This window comes from Haliotis rufescens, unplaced genomic scaffold, assembly GCF_023055435.1.
Source record: "Haliotis rufescens isolate VD_foot unplaced genomic scaffold, xgHalRufe1.0.p SCAF_45, whole genome shotgun sequence".
NCBI classification, from domain to species: Eukaryota; Metazoa; Mollusca; class Gastropoda; order Lepetellida; family Haliotidae; genus Haliotis; species Haliotis rufescens.
In genome coordinates this window covers 2379559-2404756 of record NW_025964168.1, presented here as the reverse complement: position 1 = coordinate 2404756, position 25198 = coordinate 2379559, and the positions used below count along the sequence as shown (strand labels likewise).

The following is a 25198-nucleotide window of genomic DNA, read 5'->3' as shown; positions in this document are numbered from 1 at the left end:
TTAGACGACTGGGCAACCCGTGCCCCCGGAGAAGACATGAACAGTATTTGAGCAAACAATAACAATTCATTGAACATGTCATTTGTCTCGCAATTTGTGAAATGCGTAACAAGTTTTGATCGTTAACAGACCAAACTGAACCCAGTTGCAAATCTGGTTGCCCATGAATATTAATATATGCCCAAATATGGGCATTGTTGACATTTCTATGCTCGAATGTGAGAACATGACATCGCTAACACTTAAGATTTTTTTTCAGAATTTCTTCACCTTATGGTAATTTAATTCCACAGAGTTTTCACTGATGGCACAGTGATTTTCACCATGTACAACACATGTGTGACATACGGATTTAGTATCTTATTTCCTGCATCTTTATCTTGTAGGTAATAATACCATTTATTACCCACAGAGTTAGAAATAAACAAGTTCTTAAACATCATACGTGTGCTAGTGCAAATATCCCTTCTCGTGTACCAGTGTATTGTTTCAGTATTGTTGACATCATTCGAATCTTATTGTGACATAGGGTCAGAATGACGTCACACTAGAAATGACGTCATAGCTGATGACTGTTGACAAATTGTGTGTTTTTTTCAGGACAGCAGTGGTGATTGCTGCATGTTTCTAAAGGGGAGCTCAAAAGGATTAAGAAATAATGGGTAATGGCCATGACAAGTGAGTGAGTGAGTTGGGTTTAACGCCACTTTTAACATTATTCCAGTTATATCAGCTTAATGTGGGAGGAAAGCCCAAAGTGATGCAGGTCTCGGACGTTTACCACTTTTGTGAAACCCACAAGCACGGGTAAGGTGCTGACAAACCTAGAAACATAATGGGGGCGAACTGGGATTCGAACCCACAATCATAGGTTCCTGGCCTGCCAAAGGGACGCAACTCTCCACAACGAATCGCTGTGATTTAGACAACTGGGCCACTCGTGCCCCCCTTGACCACAAGGGGTAATGAATGACATCATCCTCATACTATGCTTAGTACCTCAGTACCAGTTAATTACATAAGGAATTTATGTATGTTTAACATAGACATAACTAATATAAAATGATCACAACTGCTTATGTTGCACTATGGAGAACTCCATGTACATTTGTTCTGGCGACAAGTCAATGACCACTTGAAGTGCATGCTGGGAATGCAGGATGACATGCTGCAGCTCCCTGAACATCTCGGGTTACAATGTTGATGATATAACAGAAGCTGACAGAGATTGTCTTGCCTCTTATTTACATAATCTTTTCACACACATTGATGTTCCTTGCGCTCAAAATCACAATACACCATTTCCACTATTATGCCCAGGGACATGTGCGTAGGTTAAAGGAAGCTGGGTGGGTTCCCACGTACTTCCCGACTGAATTGAGTTGTCTATGCTGCGATCATCACCCATGGCTATATATGGTCCGAAAAACTGAACAGGTATAGATATCGGATGGAACAGTCCCATTCCTGCCGCCGACGACTTGGACTGTCGGAAGCACTCTGGGATACTAGTTGGGTGGATAGATATAGGGAAATAGTGTGTTCCGGCTGGATGCAGAACAAACCCAGGGAGTGGAACGTTTGATGAAGACTGTACATTCAGTCCTTGGTCAGGTGGACTGTTGCTAGAGTCACTTCTAACGGCAGACACATCACCATGGTAGGAGCTTGTACCATTGGAGGTATTTCCGGAACTCAGTTCGCTAGAGCTGGGGTAGGGGGAAATACGTGATCCCTGGCTTCGGGTTTTACCCTTGGAGATCTTCCTCCTCTGCAGCTTGCCTGCATCTTCCCTGGAGCTGCTGCAGGAGCTGCTTGTGTCACTCGGATGATTCACGTTCTTCTCCTGGGAGAATCTTTGCGTAATGTTGTGTTTGAACTTATAGATGCTGCCTTGTCCTCCCCCTCCGCTACCTGAGCTACCCCTCTCGGAGTCTGGCCGTAAGAATTCTGTGAAGGAAGTGCCATCACTGGAATTTGTGGAGTAGTGCCCATCTGCTCGGGAGTATGGCTTAGCTAAGGATGACAGACTGATATGGGAACAGGTGTCGGACCGGCTGTTTCGGAGTCCATCACTTAAATCCATCATTCGCTCACTGTTGGTGAGGAGATTACGTAACTGTAGATCATTGTGGCTGGACTGACCAGATGTCTGCTGGTTGAAGAGACTCTCAGCGAAGTTACTGGGAATGTCAGAAGTCTTAATCTCAGGTTTTTCATCTGCTGGAATTCTTGATACTATGGAAATAAAAGTTATTGTCAAAATAAAAACAAACCCAAAAATATCAAGAAGTATGCATTACAAACCTATAGTGACATGTCAATAGAGCACGATCGTCAATGATGATTTTGACAATCATTTATAAGTCTATATAAAATCACAATATACAAGAAACAATGGATAAAGATAATTGAGGTGAAACTGGGATTTGAAACAAAGATTAACAGATCCTGGCATGAGTAAGGTCCACAAAATCTACAGCAAAATCAAACATGCATTCCGCTTTGCACGGCCAAATACTTGCATCCCACTGTACTAAAAGTGCAAATTTTATGCATCAAACCCCAATTTTCATGTGAATTGGATGCATTATTTTATCGGGTAATACCCTGCAACTGTGAACAGTGACTTCAGGGTCAAAGGACAGCCGATGGTTGTCCAAAGGCGCCATTGGTAAATGTTGTACCTGATGCAAGAAGCTTCTCCCCTGCAGACGTCAGGTGACCCATTACCCGGTCACAGAAGCTGTCACTTGCACACATCCCTTCGCCCTCCACGAGGTAGCGCATCACCTCGTCTTTACATTCCCGATAGCCCAGTGACAACTGCGACACACAGCAGTGGCTCAGGGTTTGAGACTGGTCCGGAAGTCCTTTGGAACTCTCTGAAATACGTTTTGAACATTCATAAAGATGATGGTATAACTGGGCCCAATTTAATTTCTCAGGCAGACGTTCTATGCAATAGACCACTTAGGCCCTCATTTGGTATTGGTTACAAGCATAGAAAATAAATCTTTGTCATACGATTTCGCACAAGTCTAGGATCCGGAATGAAGTCGGAATAATCATTTGTACAGAAAGAAAAGAGAATTAGTAAAGTTTAGGTTGGACTTGAACACTTCTGTACATTGTATCCAGGGTAGCATGTCTGAACTTACCTGCTTTCTCAACCTTCTCTGTGAGTGTATTGATCAGTGTAATTGCCATTTCAATTATCTCAGTCTTCTCTATACGACCTTGACCCTGGAATGAAGATTCACAAAAATACTTTTAAAACAGAAAAAAACACTTTTTTTTAAATCTCAGATGTCTGAACAAACCTCACTGTAGAACAAAATATTTGACTTGAATCCATTACACTAACCATATACAATTTGTATGACAACTGCCATGGTTAAGACTCATGTAAGGCAAGGGAGGTGACTGTGTGTTGACAATCTTCACGTGTAGGAGAGGGTTGCACTTAGATGTTAATTTGGGATGACAGAATATTAACAGTATATTTAATAAATTTGTTAGAAACTGAGCTGGAATCATGGGACAAGAATGGGTTTTTTCAAAAACCTATGGCGATATGTTCCAAACTTTAAGTACAGGACTTTCTAAAGAAAGTAGCTTGAACAATCGGCCGGTGACCCACGCCATCAATGTCATGTAGATGTACTCACTTGTTTCATATAACTTGCAGGAATGAGCCTGCTGAGATCGGCCAAACAGTTGTTCATCCGATCTCGCCGACGTTTCTCTATGATACGGTGCGACATTGGGTCCTGCAATAAACGGTAACACATCCAATAGTAAAATGTCTGCCTTCAATGTATAATGTTTAACTTTCTCAACACACTCGGCAATGTCAGAAACAACATAAAGACAATATCAGAAAGGTTTAAAAGGAGTGAGTTGGGATTTACACAATTCTGCAAAAGCATCCCCATTCCCCCGCAAACATTAATACAAACTCTCTTTTTTTTCTTCATTTTTTTTTTATCTCTTGCATTTAGGCAAATACATAAGCATAGTGTCTGATATGAATTCATGTTCAGATGTAAACTTAATTTATGCAGTCGTAATACCAAAACACCTTTAAAAGTGAGAATATTTCAAATTTTATTTTATTGGTGGATTCATATTTCGTGTGTTTGAAACGTATATTTATTGATTGGACATCATTAGAGTGCAAAATGAGTGTTCTGGTTGATAAAACCCCCGCAAATTCTGTGATTTTTCTGGCATACATCCCATTCATTCTAAATTTACATATAGCCTCAACTTCCATGTATCTTTTAGCTTGACATTGATCTCATCTTTACATATGTCTGATACCACTGGCACCTACTGAAAACTAACACCCTGTATGTTACTGCATTTTACTCCACATCGTTGTCAGTGAGAAAAGATTATTGTATATGGAAATATATACACCCACGCTCAACATTATTCCTGGTGCTCAGGTAAAGAAAAATGTTTTTGACATCTTGTGGACATATTTGTTTACAAACTGCATTTTTCAAAATATTCTGGGTACAACAGATCCTTCCCCATAATATGATCAGTTTTGGTTCTAGTGTTTGTTTGATTGTTGTTTAATATCTTGCTCAGCAATATTCCAGCCATTTGACGACTGCCTCTTACGACCAGCATAGTTTGCAGAGGATCAATTCTAACCTGGAATCCTCATGGGGGCAGTCATGTTGTTTGTTTGTTTGTTGTTTAACGCCGCACTCAGCAATTATAAATAATCGAGTCTGGACCAGACAATCCAGTGATTGATATCATGAGCATCAATCCACGCAATTGGGATAAGATGAAAAGCATCAACCAAGTCAGCGAGTCTGACTACCCGATGCTGTTAGTCGCCTCTTACGACAAGCATAGTCGTCTTTTACGGCAAGCATGGGTTGCTGAAGACCAATTCTACCCCGGATCTGCACAGGTCGGGGACAGTCATGTGTGGAGCCTCAAGAGGCAATGCACACTATCTAGATTAGGTATCTGCCTGATCCCAGGTAATCTGGGTGAGTCACTGTGTACACATAGGAACAGGGCACAGCATCCAGCATTCCCGTGAGTACCAGATCTTGTCACGTAAATCTCGGATTGAGTCATTCAGTATTCGTACGACATGTTTCTAGAAATTGGCAGACACGTAAAGGTCCTGTTTGTCATGAATGGTGGGTGCGTAGGTATGTCAAAGTGGCCTGTCAAATGTCAACAGTCCATACTGCAATGGTATTTGGATAGCAGGGGGGAGTGAATGAATGTTGTTTTATGTCACCGAGGTGAGGTGAGGTGAGGTGAGGTGAGGTGAGGTGAGGTGAGGTGAGGTGAGGTGAGGTAGTGCTTGCACACTGAGATACCATGCCACAGTTTAACATGGATACCCCACTCAGATACCTCTTACTGACTCTGAGCCAGCCAGTCCTGAATCTCTCCCCTTAATGCTAAATGCCAGACAGGGTAACAAAATGTACCCTCTCTTAACGTCTTTTGGTATGACGCAGCTTGGGATTGAACCAATGGCCTTCCCCTCTCCGTGCAAAGGTTCTATCCACTGCACCACAGAGGCGGGCAGCAACACCAGTGAGCAGCTTATTGGCCTTCACCGCCATGATGAAACCCAAGAGTATGGCGCTGATGGTCTTAGTATCATAATTAGGCAGGGTTAAGGGACACAACTCTGCACAGCAGACTGCACATGGCCTACGTGTATCGCTGACATGTGCAATGAACACTTAAAATCTTACCCGTGGGGTCTTATTTCTGTGGATTGTCTTAGTCTCAAAATCGTCACCACAGATGTTGAAATTCAGATGTCTGAAACAGAAACAAATCGCCACAAGCATTGCGGTTCACTTTGCTTTTTGTACCACATGGATAAAAAACCTTAAGTTATTTTTTTCTCATTCAAATAAACATTTAATGTTTACAAAGTCAAAACAGGAATTCACTAGTTCAAAAATAATTGTATCCTGGTAAAAAAGAAAATCACTATGATTACTATTAAAGTAAACTAAAATGACATTACAAACTTTCTTTGAACATGGAGATTTAGAGTAGTGTCCCTTTAATAGACTTGTCATGATGTCATCTTTCTAAAACTTTCCATTCTATTGAAATACGACACTGTGTATTCTACAACTCTACAGAACAACCCATCCTCGATAATCCAGGGTATAATACCTGCATTCTGTTATAATAAATACCCTGGCCCCATTCGCCACCAAAGATTTGTTTCTGAAGTGTATTTATCATAAGAAGAGATAACAAACACTGGATAATTGAGGATGTTCTCATCTCTACATAAAAGCAGGATCAGTAGACAGCTCTAATATAAGATCACAACTGACAGCTTATCAACATTAACCCAGCAAATACTCAACAACGTTCTTGTTGGGTGCAAAGTTTGTCTCAACTTGCACAATGTCAATAAACTTCCAAATAAAAAGCTCCCTTTGGACAAGTCAACAGCTGCATTCCAGGTGGCAATATAACGCTGTATAAAACAGCAGCTTCCTCATAGCGGGCCATGTCACGGGTCTGTCAATGAAGTGCAAGCACATGCAATCTCCAGCGGCTCAATGGGACACAGAAAACAGCTGAAGCTGAGAGTAAGATCAGTTGGATTAAATAAATCCGCAAAATAATCATAACCAAGGAGCTTAAACATTGTTCCCTTCTGTAACCATTCTTGCTTATCATGGCTAGTTCAATGTAATAGTCTACAATAACAAACTTTATCATAAAACCAAATCCACGAACTATAGTTTTCAAATGTCAAGAACAGTACCAATGCACAGAGGTACATTCAACTTTACAAGAAGGGTACAGGACAGAGGTACATTCAACTGTACAAGACGGGTACAGGGCAGAGGTACATTCAACTGTACAAGAAGGGTACAGAACAGAGGTACATTCAACTGTACAAGAAGGGTACAGAACAGAGGAACATTCAACTGTACAAGACGGGTACAGGGCAGAGGTACATTCAACTGTACAAGAAGGGTACAGGGCAGAGGTACATTCAACTGTACAAGACAGGTACAGGGCAGAGCTACATTCAACTGTACAAGAAGGGTACAGGACAGAGGTACATTCAACTGTACAAGAAGGGTACAGGGCAGAGGTACATTCAACTGTACAAGAAGGGTACAGGGCAGAGGTACATTCAACTGTACAAGAAGGGTACAGAACAGAGGAACATTCAACTGTACAAGACGGGTACAGGGCAGAGGTACTTTCAACTGTACAAGAAGGGTACAGGGCAGAGGTACATTCAACTGTACAAGACAGGTACAGGGCAGAGCTACATTCAACTGTACAAGAAGGGTACAGGACAGAGGTACATTCAACTGTACAAGAAGGGTACAGGGCAGAGGTACATTCAACTGTACAAGAAGGGTACAGGGCAGAGGTACATTCAACTGTACAAGAAGGGTACAGGGCAGAGGTACATTCAACTGTACAAGATGGGTACAGGGCAGAGGTACATTCAACTGTACAAGACAGGTACAGGGCAGAGCTACATTCAACTGTACAAGAAGGGTACAGGGCAGAGCTACATTCAACTGTAGAAGAAGGGTACAGGGCAGAGGTACATTCAACTGTACAAGACAGGTACATTCAACTGTACAAGAAGGGTACAGGGCAGAGGTACATTCAACTGTACAAGAAGGGTACAGGGCAGAGGTACATTCAACTGTACAAGGGTACAGGGCAGAGGTACTTTCAACTGTACAAGAAGGGTACAGGGCAGAGGTACATTCAACTGTACAAGAAGGGTACAGGGCAGAGGTACATTCAACTGTACAAGAAGGGTACAGGGCAGAGGTACATTCAACTGTACAAGAAGGGTACAGGGCAGAGGTACATTCAACTGTACAAGAAGGGTACAGGGCAGAGGTACATTCAACTGTACAAGAAGGGTACAGGGCAGAGGTACTTTCAACTGTACAAGAAGGGTACAGGGCAGAGGTACATTCAACTGTACAAGAAGGGTACAGGGCAGAGGTACATTCAACTGTACAAGAAGGGTACAGGGCAGAGGTACATTCAACTGTAGAAGACGGGTACAGGGCAGAGGTACATTCAACTGTACAAGACGGATACAGGGCAGAGGTACATTCAACTGTACAAGAAGGGTACAGGACAGAGGTACATTCAACTGTACAAGAAGGGTACAGGGCAGAGGTACATTCAACTGTACAAGACGGGTACAGGGCAGAGGTACTTTCAACTGTACAAGAAGGGTACAGGGCAGAGGTACTTTCAACTGTACAAGAAGGGTACAGGACAGAGGTACATTCAACTGTACAAGACGGGTACAGGGCAGAGGTACATTCAACTGTACAAGAAGGGTACAGGGCAGAGGTACATTCAACTGTACAAGACAGGTACGGGACAGAGGAACATTCAACTGTACAAGAAGGGTACAGGGCAGAGGTACATTCAACTGTACAAGACGGGTACAGGGCAGAGGTACTTTCAACTGTACAAGAAGGGTACAGGGCAGAGGTACTTTCAACTGTACAAGAAGGGTACAGGGCAGAGGTACTTTCAACTGTACAAGAAGGGTACAGGGCAGAGGTACATTCAACTGTACAAGACGGGTACAGGGCAGAGGTACATTCAACTGTACAAGAAGGGTACAGGGCAGAGGTACATTCAACTGTACAAGACAGGTACAAGACAGAGGAACATTCAACTGTACAAGAAGGGTACAGGACAGATTATTAGGGTACAGATATAAGATCGAGAAGCAAATGAACCAAGTGAGTGAGTAGGTAAACAAGGTGACAGTTGACACAGCAGTCAGAAATAAGGGATAAGGATCACAGTGGCCTGGCTGGGTGAACATCACAAGAAATTGACACCTGGAGCAGGATCGACTCCTTTCTTAATTCAATAGAGCATTTGAGGTAGAAATTACAGAGTGAAAAATATATACTGTCAGTTGATTTGAAAGTATTCTGCATACCATATTTGCTGTATTAAGCATCTCGCTCCTACTTCTAGACCAATCTCTTAGTAATGTATATAAGCGCCTGGTACTAAGCCCAAAAACTGACATGACAATCCGTTTTTTTCTTGTGCATATTACAGATCATGTCACAGCAAACACAGCAGTGTCAAAAAGGTATCCAACTGCTTTGTAACTATTATACAAAAAATTAAGTTTGAACTAATTTTGTTCTCTATCGCTCAATTTCTGATAAATTGAACTTGCGATGGTTCTCATAAGAATTAAAAAAGCACCTACCCCTTTGTTATTTTTCTTGGCACCTGTGGCACTTATTACAGCAAGTATGGTAGTTCCCAATCATAATATTAAATGTTCTATTGGCTGAGAAAACCCTCAAATTATATGAAAGTAAATCTCAAAAAAATCATATCTCGGTACTCGCAATCTCATTAAAATCAAGGCCCTGTTCCACAAAGCAATCTTAGTGGTAAAAAGAATGTAACTCCTATACTTTAACATAAACCTATAACAGTCAAAGTGATAAGTGCTTTGTGGTACTGGGCCCTGATCTTAGTGCTTACTATTGCTACACAAGACCTGAGAACATCTTTTACAGGTCACGTCAGAAACAATTTTAATAACTTCTGAAAATAGCAACAAATGATTAAAATTTACTTTTTCTTATGACTGGAAAAAAAAAATTGCATTGACTTATTCATAAATTACAGATTTTCACTGCATACAACAGTTTATTTGACACTAATATTAAGTTCTATACGATAGACCCTTACAGTGAAACAAGGCTCGGGAGCAATGAAGTCAAAGGCACCCCAAAAACAAGGGCTCTTACATTCCATAGAAAAATACCCCTGGAAATAAGTCTTTAACCAATTTGATATACCCCATGAAAAAAAGGAAGGCAAATTCACAGTGTACTGGCCACTGATATACCACAGACATGTTCAGCTGCCGTGAATTGCAACCTAGAGTTACCTCCCTTTATCTACAACTCTCATAGAGAACACTGCAACTTCTGGGTCATTTTTGAGTTTTTGAGCCAATATTCAGCTTAGTTTTAGGGATCAAACAATTTGGTGCAGCTGTTCCCAGGGGCAAATTTTGAAAGGAGAACGTAACAGCCCTTGATTTTGGGGAGGTATAGCCAGTCAGGTTTCTGAATTCTCTCTCACCTGCTCTCATCATCGTGAATCATCCCCTTCTCTTGGGATGCATCTGTTTTCCCAGACCTGAAAACGAAATAACAGGGTTAAAAATATATATATATATACAGGAATTTAGCTTGGTCCAAATACTTGCGAGTCCCTGGAAGTATCTACCTTTACGGTTTACCATTAATGCAAAACACAAGATGCCGCAGTTTAACATGCATACCCCATTCAGATACATTATAAGGACTCTGATGCTAAGCATCAGGGTTACTGCAAGTACCATCTCTTAAGAGGACTCGAGGTAATTGTTCAAGCAAATTAGTATTTACGCACAAGTTATCATTCACAATGCTTATTGATAATTTTCTTTGGGTATTCAATATGTGTGACCAACCATGGCATAAGGGACCTTATGGGTAACAAAATCACATTCTGACTTTTCATTATATTATAAAACTACAGTATCTTCAGAACACAAAAATACAATTCGCAAGCTTCAATTCATATTCATTACAGAGATACATGACGTCAAACATTTGGACGCTTCCTACTTATAACTGTTAACAGTTAATGTAAATGTTAATGTAACAATTGCTGTTTTTAGACATAATGTCTGATGAATTGAAAGTAGATATGAAAGCTGAAAGGATTTGAAATAATGTTTTTTTTACATTACAAACTAATGAGAGAAAAATAAGATATGTTTGTAGTCAGCAGACATGACGATCTTCACTGAAGTAAGTTGACAGCAAATGTCTTATGACGTCATAGCACAATTGTATCCTAGCACCCATTAGGTCCGTGGGTCACATCTTTTAACTCTCTTGGGTCCAGTCTTTTGGTTTTGTAAACCAAGGAATAGATTATTAAAAAGTAATTTGATTTCTATTCTGTTTCAGGTAAAAACAGTGTTAAAAACACACATTTCTATCCGATTTTTATGCCAGCGGTACCCTCTGTCAGAAAGTTAATCAGTCAACCAACCACTCCTTAAATCAGTACAGGGATTTATCTAGACCTGCTCAGAAGCCGACATTCGACCAAAGCCTGCAGCAAATATCAGTAAAATTCCCAATTAGGAATGTTGGTTGGTTGGTTTGTTGTTTAACGTCACACACAGCAATATTCCAGCTATATGATGACAGTCTGTAAATAATCGAGTCTGGACCAGACAATCCAGTGATTGATATCATGAGTATCGATCCACGCAATTGGGATCGATGACATGCATCAACCAAGTCAGCGAGCCTGACCACCCGATCCTGTTAGTCGCCTCCTACGACAAGCATAGTCGCCTTTTATGGCAAGCATGGGTTGCTGAAGACCTGTTCTACCCCGGGTCTTCAAGGTCCCAATTAGGAATGAAAGAAATTCCTAATTTACATTAATTAATATTAAGAAATATGTGGCATTGTGGAGTTGACTTGTATTTCACTAAAGACAGGACAATAAAGGGGAAGAGGAATTTTTGTATTAAATGCAACGTCAAAATACTAAATAATTATTAATTTCAACTTTCACGAAATCCCAATGTTGCACAAAATAATTGTTTTTTCCCCTGTTTGTCTGCCAAGGGCACTTGGTCAGAAATCTCTGATAAATCTCTGCAGTACCCTTGAGTGAGCAAATGAATGCTGTCTCACACCAGCAATAGTGAGACAGGCAGATATTTTATTCAGTACTTAAGGTCACACTGTCCATTGTACGGCTGACATGTCAGTTTCCTTTGTTTAGTCATGTGATATACATGATGTACAAAAACTCTCTGACAGAGAATATATGTTTCAACAACATGGCTAGTGATCGTATAACAGCAGAGTTGTTGGATTATAAGTCTGATCATTAACATCTTGTTTTTGTGCATATTGTAAAACTTTATACATTTCTCAAAGATGTTCATACTTATAACATACTAATAGATCATGAAATTCATCCTCAGTCTCTCTTAATTGGCAGTTTTTACAGACACACATCTCAACTTCTCTTTTTTCGCATCTACGTCTAAAATATATATTGAAATTGTTCAATGATTAATGACACTCTGGATTTACACAAAGCCCTAACGAGCATATTTTCCAACCTTAAAAAAAGCACTTAAAGTAAGATGAAGTACTTTTCAATAGCTTCATTATATTTTGCACTCAATATAACAAGACTGACCCAATTTTGTCGTCAAATATAGCACAAGCTATAGAAAAGGAAGCAAGTATATTTTGCTCGAAAATATTATAGACAGGTATAATTTCATGCTTGTGATGCTAATTGTTTGCACGCAACTGACCATGATGGTTTAGATGATAGCATCAAGCCTAAATATTTTTAAAAATTAACACTTTTAAGGGGATATATTACTATATGTCCATTTTCATTGTTGGCAATGATACCGCCATATCTAACAACAATTACACTTGTTTTAGACAAATTATAATTTCCAATCCCTACCTGTTACAAAAAGAATGTAATACAATGTACAATCAATTGTGTCTGTAGACCATTAACAGAGTATGAAAACATTACAATATCATCAGCAACTAGAAGTAACATTAAATCTCTAATATCTTGTGTGACAAACACACCATAATAACATTCATGGAGAAAATAAACAGAAACAAATAAAGAAAATAAACAAATAAATAGTGAAGCAATGTCATGCCAACCTCAAGTTGGCAAGTCTCGACTAAGAAAACCAGTGGTTGACAGCATGAGCAACAATTCATTCCGTTTGGGCACGGTGACACACCATCAGCCAGTTCACAAATCTTAACCCCCAGAATCCTTATTTAAGTCAGCTCTTACAACAAGCATTGGTTGATGGGGACATATTCTGCCCCATACGTTCTTAGGGGTGAGTGAGTGAGTGAGTCGGGTTTAACGCCGCCTTGAACATTCTTCCAGTTACATCATGGTGTGTCAGCTTGATGTGGAAGGAATGCCCGAAAGTGAGGCAGGTCTTAAACATCAACCTCTTTGGTGAAACTCACAAGCACGGATATGGTGCTGATAAACCTAGAAACAATCGGGGCAAACTGGGATTCCAACCCACAATCATAGGTTTCTGGAATGCCCAAGGGACGCAACTGTGAACAGCAAACTGCTGTGCTTTAGACGACTGGGCCACTCGTGACCCCAAATTTCTTAGGGGAATGTAAAGAGAGGATTGGTTGACCTTAAGTGTCATTCCACAAATCGATCTTAGCGGTACGACTAATGTAAGTTTTTGCTAAAGTATGGGTCGGTTGGTTTGTTGTTTAATGCTGCACTCAGCAATATTCCAGCTATATGACTGCGGTCTATGAATAATCGAGTCTGGACCAGACAATCCAGTGACTGATATCATGAGCATCTCTCCACACAATTGGGATGGATAACAGGCATCAACCATGTAAGCGAGCCTGACCATTCAATCCCTGATCGTCTCATCGTTAAGATCGCTTTGTGGAATGGCACCCTATTTGATTGTGTATCACTATAGAGTGGATGAGTATTGAAGCCATCAATCATTGGTTTTCCTGAACTGGACTTAATGATGTTCCTGCTGACGGCAGCATAAAACACTCACTCACTCATTCACTGATAGCTGATTATGAAAAAACATAAAACATAAAATAACTCTCACTTCAACTTAAATACATGGACTAAAATCTAATAATTATTTCATTGTGACTTTATGATCAGCTTAACATTTAATCAGCAATATGTATCAAGTATGCCACATGACTACAATCAGGACAAGTGGGTTTGTGTGAAGGATAAAATATGTTGACATTCAGAAACGTGACATGTATAAGATAAGACAACAGATTTACTAAAAATATTGATGAGTCAAGTACCTGCCTCAAATTATATAAAAAAATTCACCCATGTATCTATCATACAATGATACACAGGTTAAAATAATAAAATTGGAAAGATTTTTATGTACAGCTATACATTCATCAGCATCAATGATAGTGTTTATTCCTACATGGGTAAAAGTATTTTCTGCAACATCTCACACTCTCATACTCAGAACAGTAATTTTGGTGGAAAAAAAGTTAAGTGTTTCTAGTAATAAAACAAACACATATAACATTAACTCCCTTTTCTACAGAATACAGATTTGAATTATATTGAGGAAAACATCCGAAACAAACTACTCTGAATCCACATGTCACACACACCTAGTAGAGCGATACAATAGAAATGAACTGTAAAATTAGAATTCGTTTCACAACAATCTCTTCAGAGCAGCTAAAATAAATAAAATCACACGAGAAATTATTTTTATTAATTTACTCTAAAGTTTAGATTAATTCGCCAAAACAATATGTCACCAAATGTGTCTTAAATCGGAATTAAACGATAAAATCTGGATCGTTCTAGTTAAATTTATTGCGCTATGTACGGTATTCCTTGGTTGAGCGCAGTCACGTTTTGTGCACGTTGTCGACTAGAGATACCAACAGCCCATAAACAACATTCAATGGCTACACGAAACACGCCTGCCTCAAAACCCAACGTTCTGCAATAACTGATAATCGAAATGAAATATCACAAAATACAAATCACCTACCATCAATGCCTTCACTCAAAAATTAGTATAGAAAAGTATGCATACGACATTAAGTATATGCAGCTCGCGCCAACTCAAGCTGCTCGCTCAAAACGTAAACAGTATACATTCTTACCGAATCCCGCCTTCGTCCAGTCCTCGTCCGTTATTCCCTTCTAAATCGTTGGAATCCATATAGGGGTTTATCACAAAATGTGAATGTATACTAAGACAGAGCTAAAACACCATCTCTTCTCGCGTACACGTTGTTTCGTCTGCTCACATTTTGACAGAAATTGCCTCTAGAAAATTCACGTGTACGGCCATGCTGTGACGTCATAGTCACGCTTCTCCGACACGTGCTTCGCGGTGTACAACCTTATCCATAAAACGGGCCGTCAGGTAGCAAGTAGTGTTATATACTCTTGATAGATAGATGTTGATAGGTGTTAGAGAGAGCTGTTGTTACATTACACAGTGTCTGCAGATGAAAATTGACGGATAATTGAATAAAAATTATATTTAGGTTCATATATTTTTATGCTTCAAGAGGAAAGCAACGTGGTTGCAAACAGCACATGCATGTCAAATGTGGTTAAGATAATTTTTACATAAAATATAACTGAACAACTACATAGTATAAAAATACAGGGATATGTCCGATAGAGTTGGCATAAATCGATCATGTGACGGGTTGCTTATATTTATAGTTTATCGATCTAATCAACATATGTGTGGCAACTATTGATATAGCCTGTGTTGAATTAAACATGCATATCTACGAAAGGTATTCTTTTCATTTAGAAACTATCAATTTCTGAAATGGGAAATTTGCCAAGAGACGTACGTTATGGCACGTCACAGCTCTTGATACTGGAGTCTCGATAGGAGATCGATACAACATGTATGCACCACACGATCGGGATACTTAGTAAGGGCGTATATCGTAAACCATTAAACACATGATGCTTGTCGGAAAACGAACACACACGCGCATGTGTGACCGTCATATAGTACTTAGATAAAGCAAGTAAAATTCTTCCTTGCCAAAAAAACAACCCATACAAATCAGCAGCGAAGCACGTAGGCGTTCTCAGTCGAGAAAGTGGGCCGGCCGTCTTACCGTTTTAACTCTGTTATAAGCGCGAGTGTTTTGTGCTCACGTGGTCATTTGTATTCTTATATTATCGATGTAGAAACAGTTCGATTATTTAAAAGCACAAGAATATTATATTCTTTCTTTTTTTAAATCTCTCTCGATGATGCAGCTCGGGCAAAGTGGTGAAATTATTATAATCCGTGTCAACAGCAGATACACGTGACATTGTTCATGTTGAAATTCCCTTTATAGAAATATTTGAACTCTCTATTTTCAGAATCATATATATGATATATAAAAATGGAGACGAATTGTTTCATGAAAACTTTGGCCGGACTCAGTAGATTGTGTCTGAGTGAGGTATCCATGTTAAACTGATGCTCAATATCTCTGGGCCTTCACTATGAACCTGGCGTTAGTGCGAACTCTAGCCTTGCTCCAAGGCTGTACTGTATGATAAATCCATGGGTTAAAAGTATCTTATAAACAGAAACCCTATCAATTCTAAAACTCCCAATAGATGTGTATACCCTATTAGCACACATGAGTCCCAAAGAGAGGCAGGTCAGCCAAAGATGCTGAGGCAGACAGCGACAGCTTACACACTTAAAGGAACAACAAATTCACAGTCGGATGATGATGAGTATGGTTTAACGCCGCTTTTAGCAATATTCCAGCAATATCACGGCGGGGGACACCAGAAATGGGCTTCACACATTGTACCCATGTTGGGAATTGAACCCGGGTGTTCGGCGTGACGAGCGAATGCTTTAACCACTGGGCTACCCGACCGCCCCTTTCACAGTCGGTATCAAAATGGCAAATCTTCAGAGAGTTGAGTTTGTTACATCTCAAAGAGGCGGTCAACAAGTTCTTCATGCATGCTTTAGACACCGGCTGAAAGCCAAGGGTCAGGTTGCCATTCACTGGAAGTGTGTGTTAATTGGCATATCACGTAACCTCTTTCAGTGGCATTTATAGAAGTTGGTGTGATGAAGTAAGACGAGTTCTATGGATCAAGAACTTCCTTTTTACAATTAGTGCGACGTTTCGGTGTAGATCCTAACACCTTTATTAAGCACTTCGGCATATCACCTGCACAGCAGAAATACAACTCCGAACTCGACCAACGTGACGAAAAAACAGTTGCGACCATGCTTCTTTTGGCTATATTCCTGGTTGTTCTGTTAAAGGTTGTTTATTCCACTCTTCACAGATTCGAACCCGTATTGACAGACATAGACCAAAGAATTGATTGATTGATTGAGGGAGTATGGTTTTACACCGTTTTTAAGCAATATTCCAGCAATATCACGGCGGGGGACACCAGAAATGGGCTTCACACATTGTACCCATGTGGGGAATGGAACCCGGGTCTTCGGCGTGACGAGCGAACGCTTTAACCACAAGGCTACCCCACCGCCCTGCAAGAATTGAAAGACTTGATATCCAGCTATCCACTGAAAGAAGAACTAATGCAGTTTCTGGATGCTGTTGGTCATCTGTTAAAGTGACAGTGATTTCATGATGTTGATGACATGGTGAGGATGAAGATGATGAGGAGGAGGAGGGGGATTTATATTAGATATGGATTGTTTACAAAAATGTATACATTGTTATTCTAAACTATTAAACTGACATTAAAAATTCACGATTGTCTGCGTGTATTTTTACATTTATTGTAGGCCTTATTAGGTGTAGGCCAAACGAGGGCAAGTTTATTTTCCAATGGGTGAACTCTTTACCCAAGTTGTAGGAGTGATGGCGATGTGCAGTCAGGTGTAAATTTGTTTTGATAAGGGTGTAGGCGAAATGGGGTGAAGGTCAAATGGGGTGTCGGCCAAATGAGGACAGGCCGATCTTGTGGGTTGTTTACATACTGCACGTGACGCCCGCTCTATATATACCAACAGTGCAACACTGCTACATCCGGGTAGGTCGGGTTGGATGTTTGCTCGCAACTCGTGACGTGAGGTGAAGCTTCAGGCCTCAATATCGACCGACTCGTGCATGAACCACTGGCAAGTGTCAACTGCGAGGAGAGCGGTGGGTAGCCTAGTGGTTAAAGTGTTTGCTTGTCACGCCGATGGCTCCGGTTCGACTCCTCTGTGTTTGTGGAAGTTTCGCTCTTTCCTCATTACTCTACACCCCTGCGCCAAAACCTGAACAAAACCCATATTGTTAATCATTATAATTAATGTTCCATTTTAGTTTTGATCCAAAATATACCTTGTGTAAAGATATTTAGTTTAGTATCCATTCGATTAACGTTTAATATACTTATGTCAGACATTAATCATGGCACCTTTATAATTTCCTTAACACTTTCCCCATATGTCATCATCACGAATAATTCAAGGACAAATACTTAAAGACGGTAAAAGGACCCACCAAACTATTTTCATACATGTACTATTACAATAGGTTTACAGCTTAAGCTGCAAAACCAGATTTTTTTATTTAAAACTATGAGCCTGAATTTTCTTTTAAGAAAAACAATTTGCAACAATGGCATTTTTGAGGCAGGAAATTTCTAAAGCATGATTATATTTTTCAAGAATTGTCAGGGACAATTTTTTTTTTCCAATAAAATACCAGGCAATAATACTAAAGATGTGTGATTGGCAATTTACACAATATCAATTGCTAATATTTATATCTATCGATTGACATGCGTAGGAAGGACAGTTTTACTGATTTAATCAATACAGACGCCGAGACTGGACATGTTTAGCAGGTGGCGTTACGTGCATGGGGCGTCGACCGGCAATCCCTAATGACAAAGGAAGGACATTGCAACAAAGGTTTGTTTTCTGATCTTGACGTTGCATGATAGTGCATTAGACCCCGCTTTTGGCAGAGATTTCTTATATGATTGCGGACCGTGTTTTGTCGTTCTTATTTGATAGACAACCTGTATATGAGCTGAATACAAGGGTCTGTTGCCCCACGTAAGTACATATTCATGGACTCTCAATTTCTATTTTGACTGGAGAGTTCATTTGTAACCTTGCAAAAACGTTTAATCATTGTCAATGCCGTCTGAGCTATGTACTTTTCCTAATGTTGCAAACACATAGGAACAACGCACCGAGTCCTGATATATTTCCAAAACACTAAAGTATGATAGTATACCACTAAAGTATAAACATATGATATCACTTAAGTATGATAGTATACCACTAAAGTATGATAGTGTATCACTAAAGTATGATACTATACCACTAAAGTATGATAGTATGATATCACTAACGTATGATAGTATGATGCCACTTAAGTATGATACTATACCACTAAAGTATGATAGTATGATATCACTTAAGTATAATAGTATGAAACCACTAACGTATGATAACATGATACCACTAAAATGATACTATGATATCAAAGTCTGATAGTATACCACTTAAGTGTAATAGTATGATACCACTTAAGTATGATAGTATGATGCCACTAAAGTATGATAGTATGATATCAAAGTATGATAGTATACCACTAAAATATGACAGTATACCACTAAAGTATGATAGTATATCACTTAAGTATGATAGTATGATATCACTAAAGTATGATAGTATTCCACTTAAGTATGATAGTATACCACTAAAGTATGACAGTATACCACTAAAGTATGATAGTATATCACTTAAGTATGATAGTATGATATCACTAAAGTATGATAGTATGATGCCACCAAAGTATGACAGTATACCACTAAAGTATGATAGTATATCATTTAAGTATGATAGTATGATATCACTAAAGTATGATAGTATGATGCCACTAAAGTATGATGGTATGATATCACTAATGTATGATTGTATAATATCACTAAACTACGACAGTATACCACTAAACTATGATAGTATGATATCACTTAAGTATGATTGTGTAATATCACTAAAGTATAATTGACGACCATAATATATATCATAAACACAAGTTATCACTAAAGTATGACATCACTAAAAAGGATAGTATGATATCATTTTATGGTGGTTGCACCAATAGGAATATTGATGCTTGTATCATTATTTGGGTGAATGAGTGAGTGAGTTAAAATTTAACGTCGCATCGGCATTATTTCAGCCATATAGCGACGATAACAAGTTGATACATACACAAGTGAGTCATGAATACAAAGTTATATTCAAAAATCAAATGTGGGCATAACAAAATTCTTTATACAGTTTAGAACATGGGCTATAGGCCACCAGTTGCCAAAGCTAGGCCACCTCGATGGGGTCCTTGGGGACTTTCTGCACGATACCCTTGCACAATATACACGATATCACTTCAGCTAAAGGTGGTTGGTTGTGCACTGTACACGCCAATATTAATAAAATATTCAATCTCATTAAAATCAGATCTTAGTTCTCGCTACCGCTAAACAAAGATCTGAGGACATCCCATTACGGGTACACCAAATATTTCAGACAAACCGTGACTGAAAACATAGGTAACGCTTCACGCGTCGTCGGGTCGCGGTGTTAAAGTCACAACGTCATGCAGTCTCACCACTAGATCCAAGTTTATGTTTGTTTGTTTGTTTGTTGTTTAACGCCGCACTCAGCAATGTATCCCCAACCCCCACCTGGCCACCTCTCCCCCCATCCCCTTCTAGCTGTGACATTAAACCCGAACACGACTATCATTATTGAACAAGCAGAATCGTTCACAAGTAAAAAAAATACTGTCCTTGCCCTGTGCCGTCTTCGACGTTGGTGTTCATGTTTGTTTGTTTGTTTAACGCTGCACTCCAGCAATATTCCAGCTATATGAAGGCGGTATGTAAATAATCAAGTCTAGGCCAGACAATCCAGTGATTGACATCACGAGCATCGATCCACGCAATTGGGATACGATAACATACATCAACCAAGTCAGTCTCTCACTCGTCATTAAGTCGCAGCTTGTGGTTTCTAAAAAGAAGATTCTGGTATTCCGAAGTTTGTAAAACATGAGGTGAGTTGAAATGGGGTTTAACGTCGCGTCCAAGATTATTGCACTTATATAGCGACGTGCATGCACGTGTGTGTGTGTGTGTGGCTGCTTGTACTAGCCCGGACTGATGCCGATTTATAGTGTTAGCTCACTGAGATACCATGCCGCAGTTTAACATGAATACCCCACTCAGACACAGTATACTGACTCCGAGCCGACCAGTCCTTGTTTTAGCCCCTTAATGCCGGGCGCCAGACAGGGTAACAACAAGTACCATCTTTTAACGTCTTTTGGTATGACGCGGTCGGGGATCGAACCCCGGACCTTCCGCTCTCCGGGTGGACGCTCTACCACTAGACCACGGAGGCGGTCCTTGTAAAACATGAGGTGAGGTGAAATTGGGTTTAACGTCGCGTCCAAGATTATTGCACTTATATAGCGACGTGCATGCACGTGTGTGTGTGGCTGCTTGTACTAGTCCGGACTGATGCCGATTTATAGTGCTGGCTCACTGAGATACCATGCCACAGTTTAACATGAATACCCCACTCGGACACAGTATACTGACTCCGAGCCGACCAGTCCTTGTTTTAGCCCCTTAATGCCGAGCGCCAGACAGGGTAACAACAAGTACCATCTTTTAACGTCTTTTGGTATGACGCGGCCGGGGATCGAACCCCGGACCTTCCGCTCTCCGGGCGGACGCTCTACCACTAGACCACGGAGGCGGTCTGTAAAACATGACGTGAAATGGGGTTGGAGATCATTGCACGTATATGTAGCAGCGACGCGAGCGTGCCAGCATGTGTGTGTGGCTGCTTGTACTAGTCTGGACTAATGACGGTTTTATACCGCAAGCCCACTCAGATACCATGCCGAGGTCTAACATGCATACCCCTCTTGGACACCTCGACTACGGGCCGATCCTTGTTTTAAAACAAAGTCACATGAATGTTCGTGTGAATTGGGTCGTGCGCATTCATGCTGTAATCCTCCAGTAGTCGGTGTATTGCAGATAAACCCTCCAATAGTTAACAACTAATGTTCACCCTCCAATAGTTATCAACTAATGTGCACCCTCCAATAGTTTAAACTCCATTACCCGATCATGTCAGTCGAACCGTGTTTGTGAACTTTGATAGACAAAACGTAGAAACGCACCCTCCCAATTAGTTAAGGAACTACGCTCACCATTGGTTTGCATATGCCAGTCGACGTTCGCACGTTTCACTGCAACACATAACCACAATAGTTTGGCAGGCTTTTCTTCTGCAATGAACATGCCGCCGTGATATAACTGAAATTCTGTTTGTAATAAAGGCGCTAAATCCCAAATACACGAACCGTCCTGTATTTGTGTTAACACTATAAAACTACCATGATTTCTGTCCTCTGAGGTAAATGAAACGGAGACACATTAGAAATTAAATTTATTTCAGAAAGACAACGACAAAGTTGCCCCATCTGGTAATACGAGTTTCATGGATTTTTTTGCTGCACTCTCGGCTGTAGTTGTTTCAGTTACTGCGAGAGTTGACGTTTCATCCAGAACCGCTGTAGGTTGGTTGGTTGGTTTGTTGTTTTACGCCGCACTCAGCAATATTCCAGCTATATGACGGCGGTCTGAAAATAATCGAGTCTGGACCAGACGATCCAGTGATTGATATCCTGACAACTCGATCCCGTTAGCCGCCTCTTACGACAAGCATAGTCGCCTTTTACAGCAAGCATGGGTTGCTGAAGACCTATACTACCCCGGATCTTCACAGGTCACCGCTGTAGCTGTCAACATTGCCTCAGCCGATGTAGAGGCAGTGGATGTCAACGTTTTCGAAGTTGAGATAGCAGAACCAGAGGCGGCAGATTCCAAAAGGGCACTAAACCCCAAATACAGGAACCGTCCTGTATTTGTGTTAACAATATGTTACCATGATTTCTGACAGAAACAACATTTGCCTGTCTTTTCTAAATGCCAATACCCTGCTTAGCTAATGACTTCATGCGAGCATCCAAACGTTTCTCATCCCCTTGATATAAGGAGACTCGTTAACGTTAATCTGGATATCTTCGGCGATAGTATTGCGATGAGGCGATCGCGATCAGTTCATATAACGTATTTCCCCGATATTTTTCGCCCTTTAGGTTTCGTACTTCCACCAAGAAACGCATGAGATTTTTTATTAATATCTGTTTCACGATGCGAAAGAGCAATACTGTCGGGGTTTAACACGACGTCATCACGTAACCCATGGGATTGTCTTTCCTTGACCCGCGCTTGGAAGACGTCGACGGCCTAGCTACTCTTGTTTTCTGTGTTCTGAGAAAAAGCCGAATTACAATTTAGACTTTGAAGATCTTGCTCTGACACAGGCTTGCTAAAAGGTTAGGAATTCCAAATACTATCTGCGTCATCAATGTTATGAGTTGTAACGGGAATTTGTATGGCCTGGGGAATACTTGCTTCTACGTGTTGAGAGAGTTCCACCAAATCTGTATCATTTCCAGACAACTCATCTGATTCCAAGATATCACTTTTACCCACATCAAAATCTGGTACAGCCACGTCAAGTAATTCAATATGAGCATTAATGAGTCTTTCAAAATCTGAGTTAATTGCTGCCTGGTTCGACTTCGTGTAATGAATTTTCATCACGTACAAAGACTGAAAGCTAAATGAGAAATCGCACGTGCTTTTCCGCGCTCATATTAGACGAGACCTCCAATAGTTTTGCTCGAACTTTAGCGCGTTCATGCGCGCAGTTTCAATCGATTCAGCATAAACAAGAACGACCCTCCATTATATATGCACGTGCATATTGGGTGGACATTAGTTTAACATGTATTTTGAATGGGACTTTGTTTTAAGTTGGATATAGTCCTCAAAGTCACGATTATTTTTGCACGTGGGGCAAGTTCTCGGCCTGACGGCCTCGAACTGACCCCACGTGCAAATATAATCGTGACTTTTCGGACCATATCCTACACTTAATCTGGTTAATGCCGAGTGCCAGGCAAGTTAACAAAAAGTCCGATCTTTAAACGTCTTTTTGGTTCGCCACGATTGTGGTTTCTAGGTTTGTCAGCACCATACCCGTGCTCGTGGGTTCCACGAAAGTGGTAAACGTCCCCAGACTCCTTACAGTTCCCACTGGGTACCCACTGACTGCTGGCTGCATGTGTGGGAGTCATTCACCCATGTCTCATCCAGGAAAACAGGCTCTTATCCTTCCTCTCGTTTCTGCTTGACTGTTTGAAGATAATGATTTTGGAGACGAAGGATGTCAGATCGTTCACATGACACAGCCCTATTTTCACCACGTATCTCTTTGTATTTGTGTCCAAATGTATGCACAAGTTGCCATAGCTCGTATTTTGTAACAATTAAATCAGGTTCAGTTTCAAGGTATATTTTATAAATGAGCAATCTGACGCAATCTGACGCATGTTTGTATTGGCTGCCTGGGGAGTCATTCTTTCAAGAGCATCTTTAGAATGTTATAAACCTACTGGCTGTTTGTGTAACTCGATATGGAGTTTTTGAAATTGTGGTTACACCTCGCAGGAATTGTACAATCATTGAAAACCCTTGACAGAACAAAACCTACGAACAGCCTAAGAGACGCACGTGCAGATTTCGTGCCATTGCGAGACGCACGTGCAGATTTCGCACCGTTGCAAACCCACGTGCTGAGGTCACCGGTTTCATTGAACCGAGTTCACGACTGCAGGCGATATTTCATCTCCGATGCAGGTTATACATTTGAGAGTTTTTATTACAGTTATTTAATTAAAAACGTTGTCTATGCGATGAGTCGGTTTATAAGTTGGACAAACCATGTCTCCTCGAGATTACTAGAGATTGTAAACCCTCACATGAGGGAACGTCCCGAGTAGGCCCCCTTGTAGTCCTGCACCATGACCGTGGAATATATTTATTTTATGAACAAATAATAATCTAGAAATGCATACAAAAGCAAGTCTAGCCAGCTCAAGCTAGCTCTATTTCAGCATAGGGAATTTTTTTAATTTTTAGAGTCAAGAAGGATATTGTGTAATATAAGATTTCAGAGACTAAATGTTAGTCTAGCCCCCTCGGGACGTTCCCTCATGTGAGGGTTTACAATCTCTAGTAATCTCGAGGAGACATGGTTTCTCCTACACATAGAAGAAAACCGTCAAATTCAAGTGGGCGATATCAACGTTTCTCAAACATACATATACCCTACGGCCCCCTCGGGACGTTCCCTCATGTGAGGGTTTACAATCTCTAGTAATCCCTCGGAGACATGGATTCTCCAACACACATAAGAAAACCGTCAAATTCATGTGGGCGATATCAACGTTTCTCAAACATACATATATCCCCGCAACAGTGAAATAAGCCCACGTTGTGTGCACGCTGTTCTGTCACATGGAGCCACAGAGAACTCCGTCTTACGGTGGTCACGTGCTGTCTGCACGCTCTCTTTCTCGGAAGTGAATGAATCGACACT

At 40.5% G+C, this 25198-nt stretch overlaps 2 protein-coding genes across 2 annotated transcripts in view; one reads left to right on the top strand and one right to left on the bottom strand.

The window, feature by feature from the left end:
• Positions 1 to 826: 826 nt before the first annotated feature.
• Positions 827 to 15022, bottom strand: LOC124145881 (transcription factor cwo-like). The gene is made up of 7 exons (XM_046515836.2): positions 14799 to 15022; positions 10153 to 10209; positions 5748 to 5817; positions 3672 to 3773; positions 3162 to 3246; positions 2688 to 2885; positions 827 to 2238 (listed from the first exon to the last, which is right to left on the bottom strand). Exons 1-7 carry the CDS (start codon positions 14855 to 14857, stop codon positions 1289 to 1291), a joined length of 1521 nt encoding a protein of 506 aa, XP_046371792.2. The 5' UTR covers positions 14858 to 15022; the 3' UTR covers positions 827 to 1288.
• A 3480-nt stretch (positions 15023 to 18502) lies between these two features.
• Positions 18503 to 25198, top strand: part of LOC124145882 (zinc finger CCHC-type and RNA-binding motif-containing protein 1-like) — a 45271-nt gene continuing 38575 nt past the window's right edge. The window contains exon 1 of the mRNA XM_048383184.1: positions 18503 to 18565. Coding sequence (XP_048239141.1) covers positions 18513 to 18565 — 53 coding nt within the window. The 5' untranslated portion in view covers positions 18503 to 18512. The remainder of the gene's footprint in view (positions 18566 to 25198) is intronic.

Coding starts and splice junctions, on each gene's coding strand:
- LOC124145881 (XM_046515836.2), bottom strand. CDS start 14,857: ATGGATTCCAACGATTTAGAAGGGAATAACGGACGAGGACTGGACGAA. Junction 3,774..5,747: donor ACAGAAATAAGACCCCACGG/GTAAGATTTTAA, acceptor CGTTTATTGCAG/GACCCAATGTCGCACCGTAT. Junction 3,247..3,671: donor CTGCAAGTTATATGAAACAA/GTGAGTACATCT, acceptor TCTTCATTCCAG/GGTCAAGGTCGTATAGAGAA.